This window comes from Monodelphis domestica, chromosome 4, assembly GCF_027887165.1.
Source record: "Monodelphis domestica isolate mMonDom1 chromosome 4, mMonDom1.pri, whole genome shotgun sequence".
In the NCBI taxonomy this organism is placed as follows: Eukaryota; Metazoa; Chordata; class Mammalia; order Didelphimorphia; family Didelphidae; genus Monodelphis; species Monodelphis domestica.
This window is the reverse complement of record NC_077230.1, coordinates 241,748,370-241,763,730: the sequence shown is the minus strand read 5'-3', so window position 1 is coordinate 241,763,730 and position 15,361 is coordinate 241,748,370. Positions and strand designations below refer to the sequence as shown.

The window sequence follows — 15,361 nt, the reverse complement described above, 5'->3', positions numbered from 1 at the left end:
GTCATGGCAAGATTGAGGGGCTGACACCATCTTCCTTCTTGTTTTTAGAAACAGCAGCATGGATGAGGAAATTGAAAATCCATATTGGAGTGTTCGAGCATTGGTGCAGCAGTATGAGGGGCATCAAGGACCCTCATCTAAGGACAGTTCCTCCAGGTAACTATTATTGTATGACCTTTTTATAACTATACTAGCTGATTTGGGGGGACAATTTTGGGACTGTAAGGGACCTTGGCTCAAAGGAATGACTTAAAGAGTTATGCAGTCCTTGACTCTTTTATCCTTTATTTGATTATAAAGAAATGTATACTCCTGTGGCTTCCATAGTTGGGTGTGGGGTAGGGCTGAGGACGGTAAAAGGTGATGTGATAAATATTTCCTTAGAGCTAAAAAATGTCATGTTTCAGAGTATAGTTTACAGTGATCATGTTTAGTCATGGCCACATGGGGGCGTGGCTAAAATATAATCAGGGCAAAGCCAGCGGCTAAGAGAAATGATTCTAGTAGCACGTTGGAAAATTCTGAGGGCATTTTAAAGCTTTCATAGTTCTAATACATTGTCTTTTGTAAGTGGTGGATGGAGAATGAGAAGATGGCAGCAAGGCTTGAAGCAAAGGGAAGAAATTGTTTGAGGGTACCATATGTTTGCAGTGTTTATTGATAGAACTACTGGGGATTGTGGATTGGTGAAAATTTGAGTGGGCTGATAAGTGTGTGACTCTAGCTATAAAGCTAATATCCTTTAGAGCCAAATGCAGAGGCAAAAATGGGTCACAGTGCTCTAATAAAGCTTGACCAATGCCCAGTGTAATGGCAGAAGGATTACTTCCTTGGCTAATGAAAGTCATGCTCCTGCAAACACATCCTGGTAAATTAGCCTATTTAATAACTATACTACAGTGCTGAGTCACATTTAATTTGTACTCTATTATGACTCCCCCTCCCCCTGGCTTTTAAAAAAGTATTATAGTTGAGTTGAAGTTCTGCCTTTGACATATATTGGATATGTGATCCAGAACAAGTCAGTCAATCTTTCAGTGCCCTAAGCAATTCTTTAAGCCTAGAAGTAGCAGAGAAGATGCCAACTCGCGCTGAGAGGAGTTTCATCACCCAGAAGCTCCCTCTGCTGATAAAAATCACAGATCCAACACTGCTGACCTAGGGTGCCTTATGATGAATTTATAGGCAGGGGAATTGGTTCAATTCCATCCTTGTCATTATACTTTCCATGTGATTGTTAAGCAACCTTTCTGTGTTTTGGTTTTTTTGCATTTGTTTCTTGTTCATGTTGAATGCCATCCTGTCTTTAATGGATCTACTTCTGATTTATTGAAGTCATTTTGAATTCTTTTCAGAAGAAAGAATGTTACAAAATGTTGGCAGTCCTGTTCAACTTGATGTAATTCCCACACTTCCATAATAGACTCTCAATCAGAGATTGCTGGTCCCTGACTTTTCTTTCTAGCCTTCTTTTTTCCCCCCTAAATGAGACTATCACTTGGGACAAATTCAAAGGATGTTCAGTCGTACAATTAGATCTATTGTTTCCTGCTTGCCTACAAGGCCTTTCACTCTTCTGAGCCTCATGTAGCCTGCCTGAGTCAGAGGGCAGAAAAGAGTCTGCATTTCCTCCTGAGAGCACCTGCTGTCTTCTTTTAGGTCTAGAGACACAAGCAAGACTGGGGGGGTGGGGGGGGTGAGACACTGAGAACAAGTGACTCACTGGAAATCATGCAAAAATGGAAAAATCATGACAGCTTGTTTAAGGGTAGGTGGTAGAGGGAAATAGGCCACATTTATTTTTCTATTGCACAATTCTGCCTTATTTTCACCTTTCTTTGGAATCTCATTATCCCCCATTCATTGCTCCCTGCTGGGTAATCAGTCACTCTGTCTTTTCCTCAATAAGCCCCTCTGGGAGGGGAGACCTAAATAATTGCTTCCCACTTCCACCTCGGATGTGGAACAGGAGTAAGAGCTACTGTTCGCTCAAAGAGAGAGATTCTCTCAAGTCAAGGTGATTGACTCCGAGATGGTTAGAGATTCTTAGAAAGCAGTTTTCTAGAGGAGGCCTAAAAACTCAGGATTTACCTTTGCCCAATTCAACTAGGGCTTTGGAAGAAAGGATTGGGAAGGAGGCAGCGTTTAGGGTAGTGTGGGTGGCAATTCACCACCTCCTATTGCCAGGCCCTTCCTCATTTGCTCCTCCGGTGAAACTGGCCCCCTCCTCCCTGCCCATGGGATCCACTGCCTTTTGCTGGATAATTTCGAGGCCACTAGCTGGGCCGAATATTTTAAAAAGAAATTAGTCTTAGTTTAAAAAACAACCACAAGGCGGGGCATAGAAGAGGAGCTGGAGCGACGTTGGGGAGGGGAGCTTGTCTCTTTCTAGCCCCTGCCCCAATCCCCGCCCCCAAGACGTGGTCAGGTCTCTATCAGGGCCTCTGTGTCCAGGAAGGAATGATTCGAATTTGAAAAGGCAACAATTTCCTGGCCTGAGGGAGTTGCCCGAGTGTGCCATTTACCTGGACAAGAACCGCATCCCAGGCTGGGCTTCCTCTCCCTGAGATTGAACAGACCCGCGGCCCCTCCTCCCCTCCTCCCCTTCCTCTCCCCTCCCCCCTTCCTCTCCCAGCTCCTTTCCTCCCTCTGAGCCTCCCTCCCTCCCTCCGCCCCTCCTTCTCTCCCTACCTCTCTCCACCCGCAGCCAAGCTCCAGTTCGCCAGCCGTGTTATTCCGGGATTGCAGCGCTGCCGCCACCACCATCACCGCTGCTGCCGCTGCCTCTGAGAACGAGCAGAGAGCAGAGCGTGTGTGACAGGAGGCTGCAGAAGAGAGGGAGGGGAGGGGTCTGCAGAAGCGAGGTAGAGTCGCTGCCCCTGCCCACTTGGCTAGCACAAGAGCCGCAGATTGGAGCCATCGCCTTCTTCCACCTTCCTCCGCTTAGCTCCGAGACGCCAACACTCTGGTGCTCTGAGGGGATGGGTTGAGATGCCTGGGAGCCCAGGGATGCGCACAGCCTCGCCAAGGCGACGAGGACCAAAATGCCAGAGCTAGGGCCGGGCAGCCTACGAGGGGAGTCGACTTGCACTGAGGCCGAGCTGCTGCTACTGCTGCAGTGTCTGAGCTGTTGGGAAAACACCGGGGGCTGGGATCCCTGGCTCTCTGTCCTCCCTACCCTGCACCAGAGGACGCCTCTTCACTAGTTCACCCCTCCTGCCCCTGGCCAGGGGTGAGACATGCCTGCCAGCCGGGGAGATGGGATCCGAAGCAGCCTCCCATTCCGCCTAGACAAGCGGGCTTGCTGAAGCCGGAGCCCGGAGGGGACCATGGGAGGGACGCAGGTCAAGTGGTGAGCCGGGGTCACCTTTGTCATCGCAGGCGGTGGGGCCAGGGATGGGGGTGGGGCACAACCGCACCTTCAAGGGGGCAAGCTCCGGGGCCTTGTGGGGTGTTGGCAACCTTGAACCTGGAGGGGCGGAACGGAGAATATTTGTCTAAAAATGCAGCAGGTTTTGGGAAGGTGCAGTACGGTAGTTAACTAAGAGACGTGGAGAATGACAGGGAAGGACTTGCTCATCGCGATTCACTGCCCATCTGAAAATGCCGAGACTAAGGCTAGTTAGTGGCCGTGCTTGTCTCTAGGGTCTGGAGTTGACTGGGGGAGGGGAGGATCTCTGCTTGATGGAGAGACAATGACCTTTGACTCGAGGCTATGGCAGTTAGGGAATGCCTTCCTTGGTGTGGTTTCTGTCACCAGCCACCCCTGGAGCCTCCTAAAGGTTTTTTTGGGAGTGGGGCGGAAAGCAGGAGGTGTGGACCACTGGCTGAGGAGAAAATGGGATCTTCAAAGGGAACCGGGGAAATCAGTCATCCCACTAATAATTAGGATTGAGATATGTTTGTGTGACTTGAGACAAGGAGTTCCCACTTCCCCCTTCTGGTGCAATCCATCTCCTAGGGAGAAAACCCCTTTTGCTGCGCTCTTGCATGTCTCAGGACCCCGAGGGTTCTTCTCTGGACCCTTCACCTCCCTCAGCCCCTAGTTCCCTCCTGCCATCTCTCCCCCACACCAGGCAACCTCTATAGGGGAAACAAATGTTGTTTTCCTCTGCCTGCTCTGCCACTCCTCCGACTCAGCTGGATACCCAGGCATCCGCCTCCTTCTGCCCTTATATGGGAGGCAGAGCGCATGGGCGTGGTTAGGGTGGAGCCGAGCATGCGTTGGCATAAGGGGCAGTGCTGGACCGAGGCAAAGCTGCAGCTTGGGCTGGGGCTTGGGTTTAGGCATAGGCACCACTTCCATACCCAGGCCCACTCTCCTAGGTTCAACACAAGGCTCATGTGTACGTGCCTCCTGCTATCCATCGGAATGCATTAAAGAGCAACATATAATCCCCAGTGTTCTATGGACAGTCTCCACACAGTCCATCATACTTTGTCATTAAGGACTCAGATAGTTTCTTTTATTATTTTTAAGGGAAATAAAAGGCAGCTACTGAATTGCTGTTCCTGAATTTCCAAACCTGGATTCCTGTTCCTTTAAGAACATGTTAAAACCTAAAATACTCCAAATCTGTGCCTCCTGAGAAGCAGAGTATTGTTCTAAGAACAGAAGCATCTCTTATTTCTGTGCCCATAAATCATGTTAGCTTAGATGCTTCACTGTGAGTGATTGAAGGACTGATAAGAAAGAGTTGGAGAAAACCCCTCTGAAGAATCTGGTCAGACCTGTGGAGATGATCTAGATCTGAGAGAGGGATGCTCTCCTATTAACTCTGCCATTCTCTGAGGTGTAGAGGGACAACTGCCCCTGACTGTGGGTCATTCTCACCCCAGTCCTTAAACCAAAGACAGTAGAAAGGATGGGGACACTGTCCCTCAGACTGCGTTTGAGATTTAGAAATATTTCTAAATACTTCACTCAGTTTTGCTTTTGTTTTTGTTGGCTTCTGTTTCAGTCTTGGGAAGAATGAAACATTAACTCCTGATCATGGTTGTAAGGATTAGTCTGGGAGACTTTAGGGGCACATTATATGGGTCAGTGAACCCTAGACACTTTCACTGTTGTCTGGGTGACGGATTTGGGAAGAATTCCTGAGAGGAGCCTGGGACTGCAGACCCCACAGTCTCTGAGATTGTTTCAGTGCTAATGTTCTCAAGGTGCAGCTTAAAGAAAAAAGAGAGCCTTCTTAGAACAATAGTGTTACCTTCAACTCTTGTCTTATTTGTATTCTGTAGTTCTAGAGGATTAAAAATTTTCCTGGAAACCTAAGTGCTTCTTTCTTAAAGTAGCCTTAAATAATGAATTGCCAAGACAATTACCAATCAGTGGCAATTTGCAAATGTCAAATGTCAGAGCTCTAAGGAACAACTTTTTGCTTTGGGGCAATAACTAGCCAAACCAAATTAGAAAGTTCCTTCCTCTGCACCTGCCATTATCAGAATTTAGTAATCTCAACTCTGAAGAATTCAGTGTAGGGAACCAAGAGCTAAATTTACTCTACCTTTCTAACTGGAATACATTTTCTATCTATTACATGGCTCCAAATTACATTGCTATGCCCATTTTCCAGCTTAATATGAGATGTGTGTCCTTGTACTTGATGGATTCTTCTAGCTCTAGCCTCTGGTTTTGCCTCTCCCCATAATCTCTGTCTTTCCCTCCCTTTCTCCTCACCTACCCTACCTTCTCTCTCTCTCTCTCTCTCTCTCTCTCTCTCTCTCTCTCTCTCTCTCTCTCTCTCTCTCTCTCTCTCTCTCTCTCTCTCTCATCTTCTCTCAGTTCTCTTTTCGTTCTCTCTTCTTTTTCCATTTTCTTTAGGGGTTAGCCCAGGCAGATGCCTACCTTGCTTCCCTACCTTTACAATTGAAAGTGACACATTTATCTTTCTTTGAGAAGCCAATGCTTTCATTCTAGTTCCAAAATCAGTTGCAAGAAACAGGCATTATTTTTTGAGCTGGGGGTTGAGTTTTTAATATCTCAAAGCTTTTAAAATAAGAAACACTTGGCCATGAATGCTGGAGGGGATGTGGCAAAATTGGGACATTAATGCATTGCTGGTGGAGTTATGAATTGATCCAACCATTCTGGAGGGCAATTTGGAACTATGCCCAAAGGGCGATAAAAGACTGTCTGCCCTTTGATCCAGCCATAGCACTGCTGGGTTTGTACCTCCAAAGAGATAATAAGGAAAAAGACTTGTACAAGAATATTCATAGCTGCACTCTTTGTGGTGGCCAAAAAAATTGGAAAATGAGGAGATGCCCTTCAACTGGGGAATGGCTGAACAAATTATGGTATATGTTGGTGATGGAATACTACTGTGCTAAAAGGAATAATAAAGTGGAGGAATTCCATGGAGACTGGAACAATCTCCAGGAAGTGATGCAGAGTGAAAGGAGCAGAACCAGGAGAACATTGTACACAGAGACTGATACATTGTGGTACAATCGAACGTAATGGACTTCTCCATTAAAGGCAATGCAATGTCCCTGAACAATCTGCAGGGATCTAGGAGAAAAAACACTATCCTCAAGCAGAGGACAAACTGAGAGTAACAACACTGAGGAAAGGCAACTGCTTGACTATAGAGGTTGAGGGGACATGATCGAGGAGAGACGCTAAATGAGCACCCTAATGCAAATACCAACAACACAGAAATGGTTTCGAATCAAGAACACATGTGATACCCAGAGGAATCACACATTGGCTAGGGGAGGGGTGTGGTGGGGGCGGGGAGGAAAAGAAAATGATCTCTGTTTCTAATGAATAATGTATGGAAATGACCAAATAAAATAATGTTTAAAAAAAAAAAAAGAAACACTTGGCCAAGCCCTATGATAAATATCTTATCACTGATCTTATCACTTGAGCTTAGAAGAACTCCATCAACTAGGTCTTTATGTGGGAACATTTGTGTGGTACCAGGTCCTTACAGGGGTTTGTGTTTCTGGAGTAGAGCACAGAGATTGGTTGTAGTCCCTGCATAATCATGTCTAATAATTGTTTCTCTTCTTTCTTTCTCAACCGCAGTCTGACATCACCAAGTCCAATCCACAGTGCAAAGAGTGAGTCCATTATATCCCAGTCGGAAGAGAGGGCAGATTTTGTGATTATCCCTTCTGAAGGACAAGAGAACAGAACAGGTAGTGCTTATCAGCCTCTTCTGACATTGCCCATTAGTTTGGCCAGTGTCCTGAAGAGTTTTCAAGGGCTATTTATTACTATTAACTTCATCTAATTTACTGACTGTAGCTACTTCCAGGGTTTGACTGCAATGGTCCTTACTTCATTTGGGGCCAATTAGGAGGGTTATTCTGTTGCTTAGTGTCACTTCTGATGTTCAAGTTGTCCAAAACTTTGCAATGACCTGAATGTTTTTCCTTATCTTACTCCATAAGAATTAAGGTGTAACAACAGGATCTAGGGTGCTATGTGATACTATGAATGTGTGCACTAAAATTTGCTTTAAAAGTTTATTTTATTTCTTTATTTTTTAAAGAAAATTCCCTATTCTTCCCTGATCTTAGATTGAGATCTGAATATAAGCCAGGATGTCACAGAGAACATTCAGCTGGTTTGAAGTTGGGAGTAGGAGGTGGGATGGGGGAAGAGAAATGGCCTCCCTTTCAACATTCCTCCTTATATCCCTGTTGACCACCTTCCTCCCTTTCTCCCCCCCCCCCAATATAGAGGAAACAGAATAGAAGTAAAAACAAAACAAATGATATTTTGATGAAATTTTCAGCCACTCAGAAGAAATATAATTAAGGCCTTCAGAAATAAAGCCCAGGGAGCAGCTGGGTGACTCAGTGGATTGAGAGCCAGACCCAGGGATGGGAGGTCCTGGGTTCAAATCTGGCCTCAGACACCCCCTAGCTATGTGACTCTGGGCAAGTCACTTAACCCCCATTGCCTAGCCCTTACCACTCTTCTGCTTTGGAACCAATACCCAGTATTGATTCCAAGACCTAAGGTAAGGACTTAAAAAAAAGAAAAAGAAAAGAAATAAAGCCAAAATGTTATTCTTCCTTCCTCTCTCTTACTTCAGTATTCTTTTGAAGAGAAGAGACATGCATATAGAGAGAGTACTGAACTATGAGTCAAGAGAAACCCAGGTGAAGCCTGCTTTCAACACATGCTAGATAGATGACCTTGGGCAGTTACTAAAATTTTCCAAGTCTCAATTCCTTCTGCTGAATAATGGAAATGATAATACTTATAGTAGCCAACCTCACAGGGTTGTTCTATCAAACGAACTAACATTAGAAATGCTTTTTAAACCTTGCAATGCTATATACATAACCTGTGTAAGGGTGTATAAGGGAGCTCCCTGTGAGTTCATCCAGAGCCAACCACCTGAACATTGAGAGGTTAAGTGAACTTCTCTAGGGTCATACAATCAGGATGCATTAGAGAAGAACTTGTGCCTTAGGTCTTCCTGATTCCACATCTCTGTCTCTGTCTCTGTCTTTCTCTTTCTCTGCCCCCTCCCATTTCATCATTCTGCTACATTTATGATTGCAATGATGCAGTTTATATATGCTTGCAACTATATTACTGCAAATTAGGGAAATTCAACTGAGGAATATGGCATGACACTGTCATGTCTGCTTTGGGGATATGAAAGCTCTTGTGAGGGGAGGAAAGGTATTTTTCTGGTTTCTTTTCTGTGTACTTTACCCAGAGCTGTATATTAGAGGCAGTGTTCAATACTTCTGACCATTGGGACAAAGAAGGATTAAATTATTGTCCCCCAAATGAAGCTTCAAAGTAGCTAGAAAACAATGCAGTATTGCATTGACTGCCTTTTCTTCTACACCTGCTATGCGCAGTCTCTAGGGATCTCAGCTGGGGGACACGTCAGGAATTGAGAATCAAACTAGCCCAATACATATGTCCCATTTCAAATGGATGCTAATTGGGAAAATAATTTCTTACCTTCCTCTTGTGGTACCAAAGAAGGAATAATATAGGCCATTCCCTTTTCTTGAGAGCATATTAGCTTCTCCCCAAGACTTGAGCCTGGAGCTCATGAAATGTGCTTTGCTTGAAGTTATTCTCACCCCCCTCCTGCCATCCCCCCACCTCTGCAATGGAGATTCCAGTTTGTGAAGTGAGGACAGGTGCAGGAGGTCCAGAGCTCTGAGTAATGCCTCTGGGAACTCTCTCTCCAGGAAACTTTCTCTTCATCAATATGAGCCATACTCCTTTTTTTCACTGTGTAGAAGAGACAGATTCTCCATTTCCCCGTGACTGGCTAGCAGGGAGCCCAGGAACATATCTAGAGACTTCATGGGAAGACCAACTGCTGGAGCAACAAGAGCACTTAGAAAAAGAAATGGAGGAAGCAAAGAAAATGATATCTGGATTACAGGTAGTTCACTTCCCTGAATTTTCTCCTTATAGCCTGCTGATTTACTTTTTTTTTTTTCAATACTGTTTCATGAAAATAACTTAGTTTTCATTTTTTTAGGAGGTCAGAGTTGATTATGGGGTCGACAGAGAGGAAGCCAGGTAGCAGATGGATAGCAGAAATAAGGAAATGTTTCATTTTTCTGACTTCAGAGGCACAGAAGTAATTTTTTTTAATAGCTCAGCTGCTAGGGTTTTAGGAAAGCTCCAAACACTTAAGCTAGATTTATGCTCTGGAGAGATGGGTTTCTCTTCCAGCACATGACTGCAGAGATACATTGAGAGATACAGTGAATAGTTACACAGTTTCTCTGAGGAACTGTCCTAAAAGGAGTTTTGGAACCAGCAAACAAAATTCTCAATTTAATTTCAGGTCAGAAATATTCCTCAGTCATGCTCATTGCAACTTTTGTGGATTCTTATCTCAATGACCAGGTAGAGTGGGTTTTCCTTAAGAGAAATAAAACCTGTGAACATTTTCCCTACTGTACCTGCAGGGCCAGTTCAGCAAATCTTGCCAGAGGAACTGACTGACCCACTTGACATGGTTCCCACACTGAATGACCCCCACTTCATTGCTTTTGTATATCTGTCCCTGGTTTGGGAAGGACCCCAAGTAGTGTGCTGACGACCCTGAAATTGCCTAGGAATAATCTTTTTTTATTTGTGCTGGGAATGGTGCTGCTTCTGAATTGTCAAATATTTATGGACACGTAAACAAAGCCCACATTGTGTATGTGGTGCAAGCAGCAGGCAAGCGGTAGATGGGGTGCTCCCAGCCAGGCAATGACAGGGAAGGGACACAAAAGGTTTCCAAAGAAAAAAGGAGATTGGCATAGTGGCCAGATCCATCTGCATAATGTATGCGTTAGGGACTGAGGAAGTCAGGAGTATGGATTGCCTAAGAAACTCAGAGGGGAATTGTTGTTTTTCTATTTTTGATTCAGTATTTTAAAAGCAATTCAGATTCTCCTTCTCTGGGGCTCTAGGAATAACTAACAGAATGTTTCCCTGGGTTATACAATGGAACATGGCAATACACCATGCAAGAACTTTGGGACACACACTTGACACAGATTTTCCCCAGGATCATTTGCATTCTATGAATATAGATATCCATCACTGGGCTCTCCAGAAGGTTTATGTTCCAATAGGGAGAGAGCCACTGGCTGATAAGAAAGTAAGAAAAATGAAGAATCAGCCTAGAAGTCAACACTGCAAGCAGAGAGACATGTTAATTAAGAACCACATGATTATGAGGAGAATTGAATTCTGTTGCAAGACAGAACAGCTCACAGCATCCTCTGGACTCCTTAAAGGTTTCTCTGCTGACTAAGTTGCAGCAAAGCAATAGCCTAGCTGAGATTTCTCACCCATCAATATATCTTTAGTTGAAGCTTATCAATGAGTTCATTATTAAAGAATGAAACCATTTTCTAGATGCCTTTTTGCCTTTCTAGTTGTAAGCATTAAGCTTAACTTAAATTCAGATTATTTTGAGATGCTAAAAATGAGCCATTGGTCAGATTTAACTTTTTAAATATACTGAGATATTTTTTGAAACAGTATATGACCCATGTAATCCTTTATCTACTTTGGCAGAATTGTGACTCAATTTGGTAATAAAGCAGAGTTGGTTTCTTCAAGCTGCCTCTCTTAATTATTATCTGTAGCTCAGTTGATAATCAATCCTGACCATACAACTGATCCTCTTATAAAAGCAAGGTCCAGTGTGGAGGGTTGAAATGAATTCAGACATATAATCTCTATACAAGCACACATCCTATTTTTTTTTTCAATGCAAATCTTCAAAGTAGTCTTGGGATGTTAGAATGAGGATTAAAATATATATATATATATTAGCTACCCCCCCCATTCCAATTGATTCCCTGAAAAGTACTTTTCAAAGCCAGCATAAACTGCCTCTGTTTTTGGTTCCCTGTATTGTTGGCTAAAGCCAGTTTGAGTAACTGATTTGAAATGCTTCCAACTGCTCCTGAAAGCAGGGTTTGTTCTCTAGTTACCACCTGGGACTGAGAGAGGCTTTTAGGGCTGAGGATACAGGTGAATTCAGAGAAGTGATAGAGTCTTGGTACACGGACAGTGACAGAACTCCAGATTGTCCCAAGATTAGCATGCATCTGCACAGAATAAAAAAGCAACTAAAGCTAGAGAGGAGTTTCTAGAGGAAGTTGGGTCATGATTCCAGTTTGAGAAATGAGCTCACTATGTTCAGTCCTAAGTTATCTGGCACAAGTCACCTGAATGGAGAGGTCATATTTCATTTTGCCTGTGTTGATTTTCAGGCCTTACTGCTTAATGGGTCCCTGCCTGAAGATGAACAAGAGAGGCCTTTGGCTCTCTTTGAACCAGGAGCCAACCCTGAGGAACAGCTGGTAAGCTACCTCTTTCACTTTGAGATCTTATATGTCTAGTTTGAGTAAGGCGTAGTCTTCTAGGGCATAACTATTCATTTCTCTTATATTTAGATCATAATCCAAAGTCGTCTGGACCAGAGCATGGAGGAAAATCAGGACCTGAAGGTATACTTGCATTTATGCATAATAAACTATGGAAAAAAACTTTTAAGTTTCAAATTTTTCCCAAATACCTTTCAGGGTTCCTTATATTAAAAGAATTTCCAGCAAACTCGTGGCATGAAGTAGGAGGGAAAACAGTAAGAGGGCCTTGGATTTTCCCTCCTTCAAAAATCTGTTGCACAGAGAAGGACTCCCAGACATACATATGCATTCATATTTACCATGAAGTAAAGTTATTTAGGTAATCCAGACCATGCTTCAGACCAGATTTTTTCATTTCAATGCTTTTAGGATATGTGATTTCTTTGATGTGATGTGGGGACTATAATTCCTCCTCAGGTCAGTAGACAATTTCATCAGATGCTGTGCCAACAAAATTCATCACCTTGTGGCCAACTGTCTTGTGATTTAGTTTCTCAGAACTTAACTAAATCACTCCTGAACCACAATTCAGCTATGGGCCCATCCCTGAAGCCCATACAGCTTATATGCCTTGCTTGTACTCTGCTGGCATAGCCTTTGAGAATCCAAGGTCACACTACACAACATGATGAGGTACTGAAGTAGTACTTTGGTGGAGGAAACATGTTCTTGTCTAGATAATAAGTTTCCCAGAAGGCACGGAATGTTCTTTAGGAGCTTTCTGGCCCTTTGCCCAGGATCAAGCTGAATTAAGTTATCTAATAATAATGGTAAAACAGATATTAACATATATAATGTTTCAGTAAGAGAGACATAGGTTGCTGGAGCTATGACACTTCAGACCATATATGGAAAGCTTTCTACCAGTAAGGGTTGTTAAGCACTAAAGTGGGTTTGAAATCTTTCCTGGTCAAATTCTCTTCTGTCCCAACAGGGTCTGTGTAGTTCTTCAAGCAGCCAAGGGGAGGCTGGAGATGACTCTGTGGATCTCTGCCAGTGATTCTGTGATTTATCATTTGCTACTGACAGAATGAGGCTTTCATTTTGTTTTCTGTCATGGAATGTCCTGTTTCATTGTTTTCCTTTTTATAAGATAGGGGGGAGGTGATGCTTCTGAGACAACACAAATGGCAAAAGCCATCTAAGCTAACTGTGTTTGGTTTACAGAAAGAGTTGCTGAAATGCAAACAAGAAATCAGAAATTTGCAAGGCATAAAGGTAAAAATAAATGTAAGCTAACTGTTTCACCTGACTCCCTAAGGGAGAGAATATCATCTTCTGGTAGAAGGGGCACAGAAATCTGAGCTTCTGAGTCAGGCACTGACTCAATCTATGGAATGGAACATCCTGGTACAGTTGCAGCTTCTTTCCTTATATGCTTTGGTGCCCAGAGTCTCCATACCACCCTGATGGCAGCCGTATGTAAACCATGTCCTCTTGGACCTAAGGAAGAAAGGCTTTTGTGCTATTGTCTCTTCTTCCTTTATTTTCCATCCATAGGCCAGAAAATAATTCTGGGACATTAAAGGCCCAGGGCATTTTAGATGATTGGTTCTCATACTTGGCACTTGGCACTGTTTAGATTGTTGCCACATGTAAAAATATAATGTCATGCAGTTTCTCCCCTCCTTCCCATCCCCTAAACAAATACTTCATTTTGTTTGTGCAGAGTACAAGTTGCATTGTGTTTCTATGATCTCTGGGATGGAGAAAATAAAAGATAGGCCAATATCTTGAAATTATAAGATGCAACCCAATATCTTTGGCCATAAGTGGAGTGCGAGACTGTAGCAAGAGCCCCTGAGGCCATACTCAGATGATTTTAAAGGCCCTTTTCGTGCTCTGCATTTTTGTAAAAGAAAAAAAAATTACTGTCTCTTTCACATGAAACACTTTACTGCCTATCTATATCTTTGACCTTTCAAGGCCTAGTTCAGTTACTTTTTTTTCTTTTAAATTTTTAGTTCCAGATTCCCTCCCTCCCTCTGCCCTTTCTGCTATATCTTACCTTTTCTGTCACAACTTCTTTGATAATTTCAGTCCACATTGATTTCTCCATTTTCTAACTCCTTTTATTTATTTATTTTTTCTGTATTGCAAAAGAAGCATACCCTTGTATTCTGACTCATTACAATCTGAAAGGTTTTGCCTGCCTGGCAAAGTGGAGAGTGCTAGGTTTGGAGTCAGCTTGACCTGGGTTCATATCCTGCCCCTGAAACTTGCCAGCTGTCTAGCTATAGCTCACAAAGTCTTCCAAGGCCCTTCCTCCCCACCCCCAACTTGATCTAGACATAGACATGTTATGGATCTGAGAGTAGGTTGTTTCCACATGAAAATTCCCTTTATTAATGTCATCTGATCTGGTCCCCAAAAAGAAAAGACCATCTTATTAATCAGTCAATAAGCACTTATGTGATTTCCACTATGTACCAGGCACTTTGCTCAGAATTAGAGAGACTAAGAAAAAAAATGAAAGAGCTGCCATTCCATTAAAGAACATAGACACATACAAATATAAGTAAAATAAAGGTATTTTGGGAGAGAATGCTGGCAGTCAAGAGTGTGGAATGGGAAGGGAAACAGGAAAAGATCCACATAGAAGGTGGTACTTGAGCTAAAGTTTGAAGGAAACAAGGGATTTTAAGAAGGAGAAATGTAGAGAGAATGCATTCTGGTCATGGAGACAAACCAGCGAAAGGTATCATAGATATAGAGCTGAAAGGAAGGAAGGAAAGAAGAAAAGAAGGGAGGAGTGGGAGAGAGGAAGGAATGATTTATTATGTATCTGCTATGTGTTGGGCACTGTGCTAAGTGCTTCAAAATTATTATCTCATTTGATCCTCTCAGGATCCTTTGATCCACCTGGCAGATAGGTGCTATAATTATACCCATTTTACAGTTGAGGAAAATGAGACAAATAGAAGCTAATTGACTTGCTCAGGGTCACACAACTAGTAAGTATCTGATGCAGAGTTTGAATCAAAGTCTTCTTGATTTCAAGTCCATTAACCTGTGTCATGTGTGAGATGTAGCAAGAAGACCAGTCTAGCTGAGCTTCAGAGGGTGTGGAAAAGGGAGTTAAAATTACAAGGTAGCTGGTAGCCAGAACATAAAGGACTTTGAAGAGTTTATATTTGATCTAAAAGACAATTGGGAGCCCTAGGAGATTGCTGATTAGGGGAGTGGCAAGGTTAGACCTGTACTTTAGGAAAAACACTTTGGCAGCAATGTGGAAGATAGATTGAAAAGGGAGAGGCTTGAGGATGGGAGCTCAATTAGGAAACTGCTATTTGCAATTTTTCAAGTAAGAGATGAAGGCCTGAAATAATGTGGTGACCATGTGATCAGAAAGGAATAGATTTGAGAGGAGGAACAGATTTATTATTTATTAGAGTAGATTATTTAGACCACTGGATCACCAAGTGAACGAACATAGAGACATAGAAGGCTCAGGAGTACACTTTAACTTATGGAAGTGGGG

At 43.1% G+C, this 15,361-nt stretch overlaps 1 protein-coding gene across 9 annotated transcripts in view; it reads left to right on the top strand.

Moving 5' to 3' along the window:
• Positions 1–15,361, top strand: part of DIXDC1 (DIX domain containing 1) — a 74,135-nt gene that overhangs the window by 41,047 nt on the left and 17,727 nt on the right. For 5 of the 9 annotated variants that reach the window (XM_016433864.2, XM_056794407.1, XM_016433861.2 and 2 more), the window contains 6 exons: positions 49–156; positions 7,037–7,149; positions 9,181–9,380; positions 11,725–11,814; positions 11,908–11,961; positions 13,048–13,098. In XM_016433864.2, coding sequence (XP_016289350.1) covers positions 49–156; positions 7,037–7,149; positions 9,181–9,380; positions 11,725–11,814; positions 11,908–11,961; positions 13,048–13,098 — 616 coding nt within the window. The remainder of the gene's footprint in view (positions 1–48; positions 157–7,036; positions 7,150–9,180; positions 9,381–11,724; positions 11,815–11,907; positions 11,962–13,047; positions 13,099–15,361) is intronic. The other 4 variants (XM_056794409.1, XM_056794408.1, XM_007494835.3 and 1 more) reach the window with 1 other exon arrangement.